At 42.5% G+C, this 15,444-nt stretch overlaps 1 protein-coding gene across 8 annotated transcripts in view; it reads left to right on the top strand.

Moving 5' to 3' along the window:
• The first annotated feature begins 4,365 nt into the window (after nucleotides 1–4,365).
• LOC139558677 (protein MTSS 1-like) overlaps nucleotides 4,366–15,444 on the top strand; it is a 49,080-nt gene continuing 38,001 nt past the window's right edge. For 5 of the 8 annotated variants that reach the window (XM_071373978.1, XM_071373982.1, XM_071373980.1 and 2 more), the window contains exons 1-3: nucleotides 4,367–4,871; nucleotides 10,183–10,244; nucleotides 14,085–14,158. In XM_071373978.1, the coding sequence (XP_071230079.1) occupies nucleotides 4,800–4,871; nucleotides 10,183–10,244; nucleotides 14,085–14,158 (208 nt within the window). In that variant the 5' untranslated portion in view covers nucleotides 4,367–4,799. Of the gene's footprint in view, nucleotides 4,872–10,182; nucleotides 10,245–14,084; nucleotides 14,159–15,444 lie in introns of all 8 variants that reach the window. The other 3 variants (XM_071373983.1, XM_071373981.1, XM_071373979.1) reach the window with 2 other exon arrangements.

Here is a 15,444-nt window from a genome sequence, read left to right as displayed (position 1 = left end):
CCCCCCTTCCCCAAAACAACTGTAAATATTGGACAAAAATTGTGCCTCCCTGTATTATACTTACATGTATGCAAAACATTCTATTATATTTTACTGAAACATTGACTTTATGTTCGTATTTTATTATTTATCTTTGTTGCATTGTCGAGAAGGAACCTGCAAGTAAGCATTTCATTGGACAGTACGTGTATACCATGTGTATCTTGTACATACAGTACAACTAACAAAACTTGAAACTTGATGGAAATAGTGTTACTAGAATAACCACTAGGTGGCCATAGCTGCATTGGTTATAAGGTACAGTTCATTTGAACATAAAAAGATAGGATAATGAAAACATTGCCCATTTTGGCTTACCACTGTATTATGTCAATGGTACTTGGTTTAGCTTTGTGTCAATTTACTATGACAAAGAATTATGGCTAGAAAGGAGATGGAATTCTATTTATTTACATACTTTCTCTTCCTGTCCCTAACCTGTAGCTATTCCTTCTCTCCCTATCCCTAACTTGTAGCTATCCATTCTGTCCCTAACTTGTAGCTATCCCTTCTCTCCCTATCCCTAACCTGTAGCTATCCCTTCTCTCCTTGTCCCTAACTTGTAGCTATCCATTCTGTCCCTAACTTGTAGCTATCCCTTCTCTCCCTATCCCTAACCTGTAGCTATCCCTTCTCTCCTTGTCCCTAACCTGTAGCTATCCATTCTGTCCCTAACTTGTAGCTATCCCTTCTCTCCATGTCCCTAACCTGTAGCTATCCCTTCTCTCACTGTCCCTAATCTGTAGCTATCCCTTCTCTCCTTGTCCCTAACTTGTAGCTATCCATTCTGTCCCTAACTTGTAGCTATCCCTTCTCTCCCTATCCCTAACCTGTAGCTATCCCTTCTCTCCTTGTCCCTAACTTGTAGCTATCCATTCTGTCCCTAACTTGTAGCTATCCCTTCTCTCCATGTCCCTAACCTGTAGCTATCCCTTCTCTCACTGTCCCTAATCTGTAGCTATCCCTTCTCTCCTTGTCCCTAACTTGTAGCTATCCATTCTGTCCCTAATCTGTAGCTATCCCTTCTCTCCCTGTCCCTAACCTGTAGCTATCCCTTCTCTCCCTGTCCCTAACCTGTAGCTATCCCTTCTGTCTCTAACCTGTAGCTATCCCTTCTATCCCTGTAACTATCCCTGTCCCTAACCTGTAGCTATCCCTTCTCTCCTTGTCCCTAACTTGTAGCTATCCATTCTGTCCCTAACCTGTAGCTATCCCTTCTCTCCCTGTCCCTAACCTGTAACTATCCCTTCTGTCCCTAACCTGTAGCTATCCCTTCTGTCCCTAACCTGTAGCTATCCCTTCTCTCCCTGTCCCTAACCTGTAACTATCCCTTCTGTCCCTAACCTGTAGCTATCCCTTCTCTCCCTGTCCCTAACCTGTAACTATCCCTTCTGTCCCTAACCTGTAGCTATCCCTTCTGTCCCTAACCTGTAGCTATCCCTTCTATCCCTGTCTCTAACCTGTAACTATCCCTTCTGTCCCTAACCTGTAGCTATCCCTTCTGTCCCTAACCTGTAGCTATCCCTTCTGTCCCTAATCTGTAGCTATCCCTTCTGTCACTGTAACTATTCCTGTCCCTAACCTGTAGCTATCCCTTCTGTCCCTAACCTGTAGCTATCCCTTCTGTCCCTAATCTGTAGCTATCCCTTCTGTCACTAACCTGTAGCTATCCCTTCTGTCACTAACCTGTAGCTATCCCTTCTGTCCCTAACCTGTAGCTATCCCTTCTCTCACTGTAACTATCCCTGTCCCTAACCTGTAGCTATCCCTTCTGTCCCTAACCTGTAGCTATCCCTTCTGTCACTAACCTGTAGCTATCCCTTCTGTCCCTAACCTGTAGCTATCCCTTCTTACATTTTCCTGTTGATCTGCTCATCATCTTCTACTTGTTATGCACTCCAGTTTCACAAGAATAACATACATTAATAGGGAAAGGGGGATACCTAGTCAGTTCATCGCTTCATAGGCTTCACAATGCTTATGTTACAGTATTACAAGCAGTGGCGGATTTAGGCATAGGCGACATGGGCAGCATCTTGCCGGGGTCGGCATGGGGCACCCGCACAAAAAATTAAATAAAAAAAATGAAAAATACATAATATTCAGAATGGTGACATTTGCGCAATCGGTTTTCTATTGCTCATTTGCACGTCACGTCAATGATAGCATGTCACCGTGTGGGACTGTGGGTCAATTAACCTTGTCGGAGTGGGCGCCCTGATTCTAGTTTGTGAGCTAGCCAGGCTACTGCCTGGGAAGGTCTCGCACTCAGAAGTACAAGATGGGGAGGTGGCGGGGGTAGGCTGAACTCAGGTCTCCCCACTGGAAGCCCGGGGTAGGGGGAGAGGAGGAATCTATCAAATAGCCACCTCTAACTTTGTACAGTACTAATGCAATTAGTTGTGCAATTTAGTTTGTGCGTTTCTTGTTTGAAATGCAATAGTGTAATAATCAGGTTCTCTTCTTTATATGTGTGTTATTGTATTTGTTTATTTGTGTGATATAGGATTTGTGCAATTTAGTTTTATTTGTGTGATTTTTGTTAGCAATGGGGTAATAGTGTAATAATTTGATTCTCCTTTTTATTGTTACTTTTTAATATTTATTAGTCTTATTTTTGTATATATATTTTAATCGTTTTAAATGTTATGATTATTTATTTGTGTTGTTCCAAATGTCTGAATACAAATTACAGTTAGTGCAGAATGGTGCTTTTTTGGGGGGCTGAAGGGGAGTTCGCCCAGGGAGCCATACAAGCTAGAACCACCACTGATTACAAGTATAAGTGATCACATCTTTCAAATGAGTTTACTAGTTTGACAAATTAGCCTGCTGATGACTATAGCTAGAGGTTTATGGCTCTGTCTGACAGAGTTGTCCCTGGTTCAATCACAATACACATAGTTGTTGGACATGATGTAGGCCAGAGTTCCCCCAAAGTTTTCTGAGAACCCCCCCCCCAAAAAAAAGAACACACCTACCATGTATAAATACTTGTATTGTTGTATAAATTGTTGTATAAATACTGAACAAAAATATAAACGCAACAATTTCAATGATTTTACTGAGTTACAGTTCATATTAGGATATCAGTCAATTGAAATAAATAAATTAGGCCCTAATCTTTGGATTTTATATGACTGGAAGGGGCGCAGCCATTGGTGGGCCACTTGGGAGCCAGACCCACCCACTGCGGAGCCAGGCCCAGCCAGTCAGAATGAGTCTTTCCCCATGAATGGCTTTATTACAGACAGAAGTATTCCTCAGTGTCATCAGCTGTCCGGGTTGCTGGTCTCAGATGATACCGCAGTTGAAGAAGTCAGAAGTGGGCTGGCGTGGTTGCACGTGGTCTGCTGGTTGGACGTAATGCCAAATTGTCTAAAATGATGTTGGAGGTGGCTTATGGTAGAGAAATTAACATTTCATTCTCTGGCAATGGCTCTTGTCGACATTCCTGCTGTCAGTATGCCAAATGCAGGCTCCCTCAACTTCAGACATCTGACTTTGTGTTGTGTGATAAAACTGCACATTATATAATGGCCTTTTATTGGCCCCAGCACAAGGTGCAACTGTGTAATGAATGATCATGCTGTTTAATCACTTTCTTGATATGCCACACCTGTCAAGGTGGATGGATAATCTTGGTAAAGGATAAATGCTCACTAACAGGGAGGTAAACAAATTTGTGCGCACAATTTGAGAGAAACAAGGTTTTTGTGTGTATGGAACATTTCTGGGATTTTTATTTCAGTTCATGAAACATGGGCCCAACTCTTTACATGTTGCGTTTATATTTTTGTTCAGTATATATCTGTTTTTGTTGGACATAAAAGACTGTAAAAACACCAGCAAATCAGCTCCAAGTGATTTAAATTTTGGAAATCTGTTCCAAAGTATTCCCACGCATAACAGAGATATAATGTATGTGATTTTATACAAATTTAAGCAAGGTTGAAATTATTATGTTTTAGTCAAATATTATATCTGTCGGGGTTTATTGCGGTCAATTTGCAGTCTACAAATTATTTGTAATTATGTTCCGGCCCCTAAACATCCGCTGAAGAAAAAATCGGCGCACGACTTAATCTACTGTATTTCATGATCCCTGGTGTAGACAGGCCTACTATGCGTTTATGACATGTGAAATCTAAATCTCACATGACATCTAAGGATTACTGACTGTATAAGATGTGATATAAAAAAATATATACTGTTTCGTTTTTTCCACACCCTTTGTATTTTTATTGTGATCCACTCACCACCATGCATGGAAGTACAGTAGCCTAGTAGACTGCTAGCCTCAAAAGGAGGGGCGACGCGGACGCGCGCACAAGGTTCGCATGCTCACGCGCATGGGTAAAACACTTGCAATTCGCATGTCAGCTGTGGCAAGAAACTTCATGAACCCTCGACTATGCCGTGATAGTACTTGAATTGTTTTCGTTTTTATCTCACGTTTTTAAACACCTGGTGTTTTCTCTAGGAGTTCATATTTTTATAATTTTTTCAGTATGGTCTTAAACGTAAAAACATGGAATTTATCTCTGTGTGGAAACTAACGTGGGGTTCATATCTCACCGCTGTTTTGCGTTCCATCGTTCGGGAGTGCTGCATACAGGATACTGCAGCAAGTCTTTGAAAGGATATTTGCCATTAAAAGAGACTTTACCATTGAGTTTCTTTTTCAGTCACTATTGGAGAACAGAATACACATTTTCACTACAGTTTTGGCAAGATAAACAGTCCATACAGTGCTGAAAATGGAGACTGTCATTGAAAGAGAATGCAGTGCACTCGGAGGACTTTTTCAAACAGTGATAGGCGACATGAAGGTAACACCTTGGGGACTAATTCATGAATTATTTATTTTAATATTTATTTAGGCTTCGTAGGGTATTGTTTGTCTTTTTATGTTCTATAGAATAATACGTTTTGTTGATATGGCAGTACGTGCCCTTATATGTTGACACCTACTGTAATCGGTGTGACATTGACTGTGATAGATAAATGGCATGCAATTACATTTGATGTTGCAGATAACCATATAAATTCAAAGAGTGGCAGTCTGGGAAATGATTGTGTACAGCCTAGGCTGCATGCTTTGCTAATTGTACATTTAGGCTAGCTATTAAATTGCGCTCACTGAGGGACTGCATAGAATATAGGTCCGTCCGCATGGTAGGTGTGTTCTGATTCATTGACATTGAGCGGGTGCATATAAAAGGCTAAATGATCCAGGATATGGATTAGAATAGAACGCTCTAATCCACTTCAAGCAAGTAGCAGTAAATGCATGTCCTGAAGGTTTGTTTCCCCTTGACTCTTGTTCTGGGGAAAGCAAGAAAATATGTGTCACTGTTGAGATCAGGAACTCATTTAGGCTACGCATCTCTTTTATTTAGCTTCCTCATAAACTCAACAGTTAGAAATGAAAAAAATTATATTTTTGTCACAATGTCATCTCAGAAGGAAGCATGACAATTTGTATTTTCTATGCTTAGCCTATTAATCAGTGATAAAAAATGTATTAATAAGCAGATTGCCGACTGTGCCCCCAGTCTGCCCCAAAGTGGCAGAGTGCCTATTCACACCTGTTCCTCTGATAACGGAATGCGGGGAAATGGTGGCAGATGACTTCAAAAGGGTGTGAACTGTGAAGTTTTGCTGAGTGCAACAGAGAGCCACCATTTGGGTTTGTGGTAGATACATGTTTGATGTAGGAGAATAGAGTTTTAGATTGGGATTCCAACCAACTGAAAACCATGATGTCCATGATCTGGTTTGAGAAATGTTTGTAAAGCCATGTAACCAAGTCCACTTAACTAAAAATTACTTCTGAGAAATAAAGAGCAGACCATTTGAGAAATAGGCTACTTTTGTAGATAGTGATGACAACAAATGCTTTTCAATTGTCTAACGTTAGGCTGAAATACAGTGCATTCGGGAAGGATTCAGACCATATTCTAAAATTGATTAAAGTCATGTTTTTCCTCATCAATCTACACACAATACCCCATAATGACAACGCAAAAACAGGTTTTTAGAATTTTTTTCAAATTTATAAAAAAACAAAACAGAAACACCTTATTTACATAAGTATTCAGACCCTTTGCTATGAAACTCGAAATTGAGCTCAGGTGCATCCGGTTTCAATTGATCATCCTTGAGATGTTTCTACAACTTGATTGGAGTCCACCTGTTGTAAATGTAATTGATTGGACATGCTTTGTAAAGGCACACACCTGTCTATATAAGGTCCCACAGTTGACAGTGCATGTCAGAGCAAAAACCACGCCATGAGGTCAAAGGAATTGTCAGTAGAGCTTCGAGACAGGATTGTGCCGAGGCACAGATCTGTGGAAGGTTACCAAAAAATGTCTTGAAGGTCCCCAAGAACACAATGGCCTCCATCATTCTTAAATTTAAGAAGTTTGGAACCACCAAGACTCTTCCTAGAGATGGCCGCCCAGCCAAACTGAGCAAAAGGGAGAACCTTCCAGAAGGACAACCATCTCTGCAGCACTCCACCAATCAGGCCTTTATGGTAGATTGGCCAGACGGAAGCCACAACTCAGTAAAAGGCACATGACAGACCATTTGGAGTTTGCCAAAAGGGACCTAAAGGACTCTCAGACCATGAGAAACAAGATTCTCTAGTCTGAATGAATCCCAGATGTCACTCTTTGGCCTGAATGCCAAGCGTCACGTCTGGAGGAAACCTGGCACCATCCCTACGGTGAAGCATGGTGGTGGCAGCATCATGCTGTGGGGATATTTTTCAGCAGCAGGGACTGGGAGACTAGTCAGGATCGAGGCAAAGATGAACAGAGAAAATTACAGAGACCCTTGATGAAAACCTGCTCCAGAGCGCTCAGGACCTCAGACTGGGATGAGGTTCACCTTCCAACAGGACAACGACCCTAAGCACACAGCCAAGATGACACAGGATTTGCTTTGGGACAAGTCTCTAAATGTCCTTGAGTGGCCCAGCCAGAGCCCGGACTTGAACCCGATCGAACATCTCTGGAGAGACCTGAAAATAGGTGTGCAGCGACACTCCCCATCCAACCTGACAGAGCTTGAGAGGATCTGCAGAGAAGAATGGGAGAAACTCCCCAAATACAGGTGTGCCAAGCTTATAGCGTCATATCCAAGATGACTCAAGGCTGTAATCACTGCCGAAGGTGCTTCAACAAAGTACAGAGTAAAGGGTCTGAATACTTATGTAAATGTGATATTTCCGTTTTAAATGTTTTATACACTTGCTCAAATAAAATAAACTGTTTTTGCTTTGTCCTTATGGGGTAATGTGTGTAGATTGAGGGGGGGGGAAAACAATTGAATCCATTTTAGAATAAGAATATGTAACAAAATGTGGAAAAAGTCAAGGTGTCTGAATACTTTCCGAATGCACTGTATGTTCATTCATGATAGCCTTCTACAGCCATTTCAGACATGTTTCTCTGGACCTGTGTAATAAACCATTTTCGTAGGTGGAGGGCTTTTCCAAAGGGCACCATGAATTATACTCTTGTCTGCTGGCTCATGTTTACATGTGTGGGTGGGGATTGTCTATGTGTGCCTATATTTGCTCGCCAATATTTGTACTTAAATTGAATCAGCGTGCTGGTTGGTGTGTGTGTGAGTGTTAATACATAATTTAGATACTGTTAACACATCTCTTCTTGTGTAAGCAGACATATTACCATTCATTTGGTAAACTGGAAACAATTTTCCATGCTTTTTCTGAGCTCCAAGCGTATTTTAAACAGAGTATAAAAACTGCAGTAGGAATGACAAAAATCATGGAATTCAGTGCTAATTGAATAATGTCAGAATATAAAGGTTCTATAAAGGTTGACATTTAGGTTTTATTTGTGAGTTATCTGAACATAGGGGCTGGTTTCTGGACACAAATTCAGCCTATTCCATGACTAAAATACATAAGCTACTCAATGGAGAGTCTAGGACTATTTTTAGTCTAGGACTAGGTTTAAAACGTGTCTGGGAAATCAGCCCATAATATGATACGATACAATATACTTTATTGTCCATTTACATGGAAATTCATTTTTTGACGTCAGCGTACAAATACACATGCAAATACGTACATGCAGTACGGAAAACTAGGAAGTTAATACACAAGTCACACATGAAAATTTCCACATATTCAAAGTCTCTGCAGCGTACTGTCCAACCGTGCATTGGGTCAACATCTGTCCTATGTCCCACTGTTCAGCATCCTGATGGAATGAAACTTGCCCTGCTCCTATTCTTACTGAACAGTGGGGACCCTTAATCTCCTTCTGGAGGGCAGCAGCTCAAAATGTTTTATTCTCTATTACCCATTCAATGTATACATGTTTGAGCACCATTACATTATTAATCTGTTGGCTCGAGGTTGAAGGTAATGCTATTGAGAGCATTGGATGAAGGCCTACTTTGGTTTATTAATCAGTATTTGATGGGTCATCATAATCACTCTGGCTAAAATAATCCTCTCACTGGGGGGGGGGGGGGATTACTCGATGAATCATAGAACGGTAAAGGATAGAAGAGATACAAAGCAGAGCTCTAGGGTTTATGACCGTAAGTTGATGGATCCATGAGAAGTCTTGTTGAATATGGAGCCCATTTCATTTCTGAGATGAGCACCATGCATCAGAAGTGCCTGAATCAAAGCCTGATCTTTTTGTTTGCATGATTCATGCATTTAAATTCACTGCGTTTATGCAGTCATTGCATTGAATCTGAAATGCCATTTGCGATGCTGAAATGATGATCTCTCAGTAGGAAATCAACACATACTGCAGAAGCCATATTAAGTGGGTGGCATGGTGAATTCATGCAGTGCATATTTCATGGTATTCCTCGCCCGGTGATGTAAATGATGTCGGCGGGTGCCAGGGAGATTGAAGTGCAGCGTCATTGCCTCAGTCCTGTTGTCACGGTAACCACAGTGGAGGGCTAGTGCTGTGGAGGAACAAACGGGGCCTGAGTGGGGCGCTGAGAGACGGCAGACGTCACACGTATTACTCCTCTCCGGGGGGTTGGGCTAGGGCACTAATCAATCACTCAAGAAATATCACCTTGACAATGACAAGTCTGACGGTGTTCTATCTGGTTAACCCCACCGCCCCATAATCTGATTGTTCGGCCCCATTATCAACTCATGGTTGCTATCCTGTCCGATCACAGTAAAAAGACCTATAGTAAGCATTACCTGCTGTGTTTTCTATGTTTAAAACAGTAGGGTTGGGGGCAGTTATTTGAATAATTCAGAAAATGAATTGAAAAGCTGTTCTTGAATCTAAAATTCGCTATGTTCATGTTTTACTCAAAGAGTGGAGGAAATTGAGCTGGAATTGAATTAACCCACCTAAGCGGTTTAACCCCTGTCGTCCTGTGCAGATCTCTTCATCAGTCATGGACACACATACGTGCGTGTGCACACACATCCACACACACACATACCTAAGAAGACACTTGCGTTTCCCCACTCAGCGAGCATGTCACTCCCAGATAGAGGTTGTTCGTTACCTGTTGACCTCCACAGCCTCTAGCCTTCCAGCTGTAGTGAGGCCTTGTTAGCTTGACCCAGACTGCCCTGGTGAGATGTTTTCTACATGGCCCCCCAGACCATAGCTGTAGCCCTGCATTTAGATGTTAGAGGCCTGGGAAGAGAGGACTATGCGCTTCAACCGGAGGCCAACAGGTCTTTAAACAGGCAGGCTAACCTACTGTCAACCTCTGTGATGATGAAAAACTACGAGAAGCGTCTTGAAGGTTTCTTATGATGTTTGAAGTCTATTCCACTTTTTTAGAACTCTTCGGTTTACTGTAGTTCAACTACGCTCATGGTAGCCTACATTCTCAACAGAGATACCGCAATGCAGTACTGGGACTTTGAATTGAACCCAATTTGATCCTTACTGTATCATATGCCTGTGGGCTATTGTTTACGTACAGTGAGAGTGGGGTCTATAATCTCAGTATGGGCCTATGGATTCACTTTATTGATCTCTCCCATTGTTGCTCTTTTATCTGAGATTTGATCAGATATGAGCTTGCGGACATGTTGCACTATAAGTGTGTTTGTGTGTGGACGCTTCATCCTCACACTTTCTCCTTTTATCTCCTCAGAGCAGTTACCCGGTGTGGGATGACTTCATCAGCAAGGCCGGGAAGCTACAATCACAGCTCAGGTAAACAAACAAACAAACAAACACACACATACTATACTGTGTGTCTCTATTTTTCCGAATACACACACGCATGCACACACACACTCCATTTACCCAACCTCCTTATAAAAAAAAAACAATCCCTCTTCAAATGTTCTTTGTTATCTGTCTAGAAGATTGTCACACACACCCCGGCCTGGTCTTGTCAGCCTGTTTCTGGATCATTGGGCTTGGCACCGGCTTACAGTTGTGCACAGTCACAGCTGAAGGTCATGCGAGTGAAAAAATAAATTAACCTTTCATCAACTTAGATTAATGATCAAATCATAAAGTCATTATCTCAGGACGCTAGATCAGCGCGGCGCGCCAGAAGCTTTTATTATAACCCAGGGTTACACTGGGTTAACCCGCTGAAAAACGTCTATACTTCGTCGTCCCGCTGCGGTGTTGTGGGAAAAAAGTGTTCCTGAGAAATCCTACCATTTACTCTCCACAGGTAGAGCAAAATATTACAAACAGTACATGCATTTTTCTAGTTGAATATTCTTAAGCTCTTTCTCACCACATGGTACATTTTTATTTGTTATTTTTTTTATTTAACCTTTATTTAACTAGGCAAGGCAGTTAAGAATTTACAATGACGGCCTACCCTGGCTAGACCCGGACGACGCTGGGCCAATTGTGCGCTGCCCTATGGGACTCCCGATCACGGCCAGATGTGATACAGCCTGGATTCGAACCAGGGACTGTAGTGGCGCCTCTTGCTCTGAGATGCAGTGCCTTGACCGCTGCGCCATTCGGGAGCCCAAAAATGGTGTGTCTACAATAGCTTGTGTGTGAAGCCATTTTTTTTGCATCTGTGTACTGCACCATGCATGTACGTGCTTACGTGACACACACCTCTGCAATCTAAAACAGTAGCAGTGCACCAACTGCATGTGAAAGGAAGTGAGTTCCGGCGTGCCAAAGGGCAGATGTCCAAACCCTCTGCAGTTCCAATTGTGTGCAATCTAGTCTGGGTGTTTTCCTAACATCGCTTTAAAGGAGAATTTTGCTTTTTTAAATGGCATCTTATAAAAGGGTCCAGACCCTTTTTTAGCGATTCACTTCCTCATCCTCGTTGTGCAGTACGGAGGTTCTGAAAAAAAACATGAATAAATGCTCCAAAAACACCCACATACAGTGGGGAGAACAAGTATTTGATACACTGACAATTTTGCAGGTTTTCCTACTTACAAAGCATGTAGAGGTCTGTAATTTTTATCATAGGTACACTTCAACTGTGAGAGAAGGAATCTAAAACAAAAATCCAGAAAATCACATTGTATGATTTTTAAGTAATTAATTTGCATTTTATTGCATGACATAAGTATTTGATACATCAGAAAAGCAGAACTGAATATTTGGTACCGAAACCTTTGTTTGCAATTACAGAGATCATACGTTTCCTGTAGTTCTTGACCAGGTTTGCACACACTGCAGCAGGGATTTTGGCCCACTCCTCCATACAGACCTTCTCCAGATCCTTCAGGTTTACGGGGCTGTCGCTGGGCAATACGGACTTTCGGCTCCCTCCAAAGATTTTCTATTGGGTTCAGGTCTGGAGACTGGCTAGGCCACTCCAGGACCTTGAGATGCTTCTTACGGAGCCACTCCTTAGTTGCCCTGGCTGTGTGTTTCGGGTCGTTGTCATGCTGGAAGACCCAGCCACGACCCATCTTCAATGCTCTTACTGAGGGAAGGAGGTTGTTGGTCAAGATCTCGCGATACATGGCCCCATCCATCCTCCCCTCAATACGGTGCAGTCGTCCTGTCCCCTTTGCAGAAAAGCATCCCCAAAGAATGATGTTTCCACCTCCATGCTTCACGGTTGGGATGGTGTTCTTGGGGTTGTACTCATCCTTCTATTCCTCCAAACACGGCGAGTGGAGTTTAGAGCAAAAAGCTCTATTTTTGTCTCATCAGACCACATGACCTTCTCCCATTCCTCCTCTGGATCATCCAGATGGTCATTGGCAAACTTCAGACGGGCCTGGACATGCGCTGGCTTGAGCAGGGGGACCTTGCGTGCGCTGCAGGATTTTAATCCATGACGGCGTAGTGTGTTACTAATGGTTTTCTTTGAGACTGTGGTCCCAGCTCTCTTCAGGTCATTGACCAGGTCCTGCCGTGTAGTTCTGGGCTGATCCCTCACATTCCTCATGATCATTGATGCCCCACGAGGTGAGATCTTGCATGGAGCCCCAGACCGAGGGTGATTGACCGTCATCTTGAACTTCTTCCATTTTCTAATAATTGTGCCAACAGTTGTTGCCTTCTCACCAAGCTGCTTGGCTATTGTCCTGTAGCCCATCCCAGCCTTGTACAGGTCTACAATTTATCCCTGATGTCCTTACACAGCTCTCTGGTCTTGGCCATTGTGGAGAGGTTGGAGTCTGTTTGATTGAGTGTGTGGACAGGTGTCTTTTATACAGGTAACGAGTTCAAACAGGTGCAGTTAATACAGGTAATGAGTGGAGAACAGGAGGGCTTCTTAAAGAAAAACTAACAGGTCTGTGAGAGCCGGAATTCTTACTGGTTGGTAGGTGATCAAATACTTATGTCATGCAATAAAATGCAAATTAATTACTTAAAAATCATACAATGTGATTTTCTGGATTTTTGTTTTAGATTCCGTCTCTCACAGTTGAAGTGTACCTATGATAAAAATGACAGACCTCTACATGCTTTGTAAGTAGGAAAACCTGCAAAATCGGCAGTGTATCAAATACTTGTTCTCCCCACTGTATGTCCTTTTTAGTTTCTCAAAAACAAGTGTCTGGACCCTTCTACAACTTGCCATTTACATCAACAATTTTAATTGGGTTTATTATTTTTAAATACCTCATGTGAATGTAGAGTATACAAGCCTACTCTTTAGGTTACCGTGCTCTGCTTTAAATAACTAAGAATGCATGCCTCCACTTAGCCTTGTGTTTTTTTGAGCTCAAATTAGTCATTACTTCATTAAGAATGAGAGAAAAGCAATGTTTCGATTGCACATTATACAATAGAGTACCATCATGCAGCATGTGGCTCAGTTGCATTTCCTGAAATGATTTATGACATCAAATTGGATGATGATACCTTGCCTACCTACTGAATTCAATTTCAGCTTAGTTTCTTGTCAACAAAGGTCAGTCTCTACTTGATATAATTTCAAGGATGTCTGGAACAGACACTTTACTAATGGATTTGTTTCTCTGGCTGCATGATAATCTCAAAATGCATAAATGCAAGGGCATAGAGGTAAAAAGGCCTCAACAATCATCTAGGTTAAATCTACCGTGACCCCTTTATCCACACTTTTGTACCCCCATGGTGGTTGCTTTTGGTTACCACCTAAGGGGGTTTGAAATTGTGTAAATATGGGGATGGTTGAAGGTTAACATTTTCATATTGTTGGATGGTGAATACTCATAAAAGGTAAAGCTTTGGATTCAACCCCAGTCTTTTCCCTAGTTCATTTTCCAGGAGGGGCGCAAAGGCCTCCAAAACAACATGCGTCCCCCCATCCTGGCTCTCTGGCATCAAATTCTAAATTGAAACCAATACAAACCCATACTCTTTTAGGTGGGGGGGGGGGGGGGCAACAGAGCTAGATGGAGGAACCCAACCCACCTCTACAATTGTAGGGGTAACACTGACCCAAACATGACCAGACTACTAACCCTTTCCCTGAGCATATGGGGCTACTAGTGAAGTGATTCAAAGCGTGGTAAATATGAGTGTTGTATGGTTGTTGGCCTATATTGTACACATGGTATGTTCTGCTGTCAATAACAATCAGAATGGTGACCAGCTGTGTCTGTCATCTTCCAGGACGACAGTTGTCGCGGTAGCCGCCTTCCTGGATGCCTTTCAGAAAGTGGCTGATCTGGCAACCGGCAGCAGAGGTAAGCAGATGTGCCTCATAGCCGGGGGGCTATGAAGTGTGTGTGGTTTGGAGGGCGAATGGCAGTGGGGTATTTGTGGGGGCTGGTTGTGATGCTAAGGACATGTTTTCTCCGTGTTGCTGTTGTAGTCTTTCATGTTCTATACATGTATAAGAGTCTGGTTGTCTTGATCATTTAGAATGATTTCCAAAGATCCACATCACAGTAATGTATATGTCCCTCTTTAGCCAGCTCTCTGCTTAGCCTTTCATTTGGACTTCAAAGAGCCACTAATAGTCATGCTCACTCACCCTCCTGTTAACCTCTTAACCTCTAACCTGACATGCTGGCAGACACTTGAACCCTGAGCTGTCCACATCATTGATGGATGCATGTACAGTATATCCATGTCTTGGAAACTGAAGTGTACATACCCAGTATCCTAATACACTATGGAAGCGTCTTCGTCAACGAACAGCTAAATGTCAACATAACTGGAGCTGCCTTGTCATTTCTGAAGGCATGACACTACCTAACTGACGATGTGAGGAATATTTTGGCCATACACACTTTTATGTGGTAATAGTTAGCGTATTACATTTATGACAGCCTTACGAATGCTATATGAATGTCTTCTTAAGGAGTAGACTCGCTCACCTTCAACAATCTGAACTGTCAAGCTTCCATCAGCAGGAATTGGGGTTATAATGTGGTTGACAGAGTGGTTGTAACATGCAGGAAGGGGTGGTTTGTGGTTAGGTCAGGGTTGGTCTGTCTGCCCACTACAGAGCCCTGTCATGATCACTGACTGTCACAGTGACAAAGCGAGCCACAATCAGGCAGTCACTCATCACTTAGCTAATTTAAGGGCCAGTAGGTCAGTGGAGCGTTGTCATGTAATGTGAAGGGTGTCACATCTTAAATTGGTTCCTAGAACTGTCATGTTCCCTCAAACACTTGAAGTTTTTCCAGTGTAAACATGAGAAGATGGTTCAAAAACACGACCGCACCTTCCTGGGCGGTTGAACCGCGAATTGTGGTTGTCGTCGCTTCTGTGACGGTGCAGGTTTGTTGTGAGACCACTTTTATGTGTTGAGACTGAGCACCTCAAGAGAGGGTTTACAGTTGAAGTCGACAGAGAGTGCATGTCCTGAATAGAATGGACTTCCTTTGGAGACTTTTGTCACTTTAAGTGGTAAGGTGGGATACACGACAATGGACAGAGTGAAGTGTGAATGGTGACCTCCTTTTCCACTCCTCTCCCTCTTTTTCTCCCTCCTTTCTCTGTCAGAGTCAAGGCTGTTTCA

This window comes from Salvelinus alpinus, chromosome 29 (assembly GCF_045679555.1).
Source record: "Salvelinus alpinus chromosome 29, SLU_Salpinus.1, whole genome shotgun sequence".
NCBI lineage: Eukaryota > Metazoa > Chordata > Actinopteri > Salmoniformes > Salmonidae > Salvelinus > Salvelinus alpinus.
Note: the sequence above shows the minus strand (reverse complement) of the source record. Positions and strands in the feature narration are given on the sequence as shown.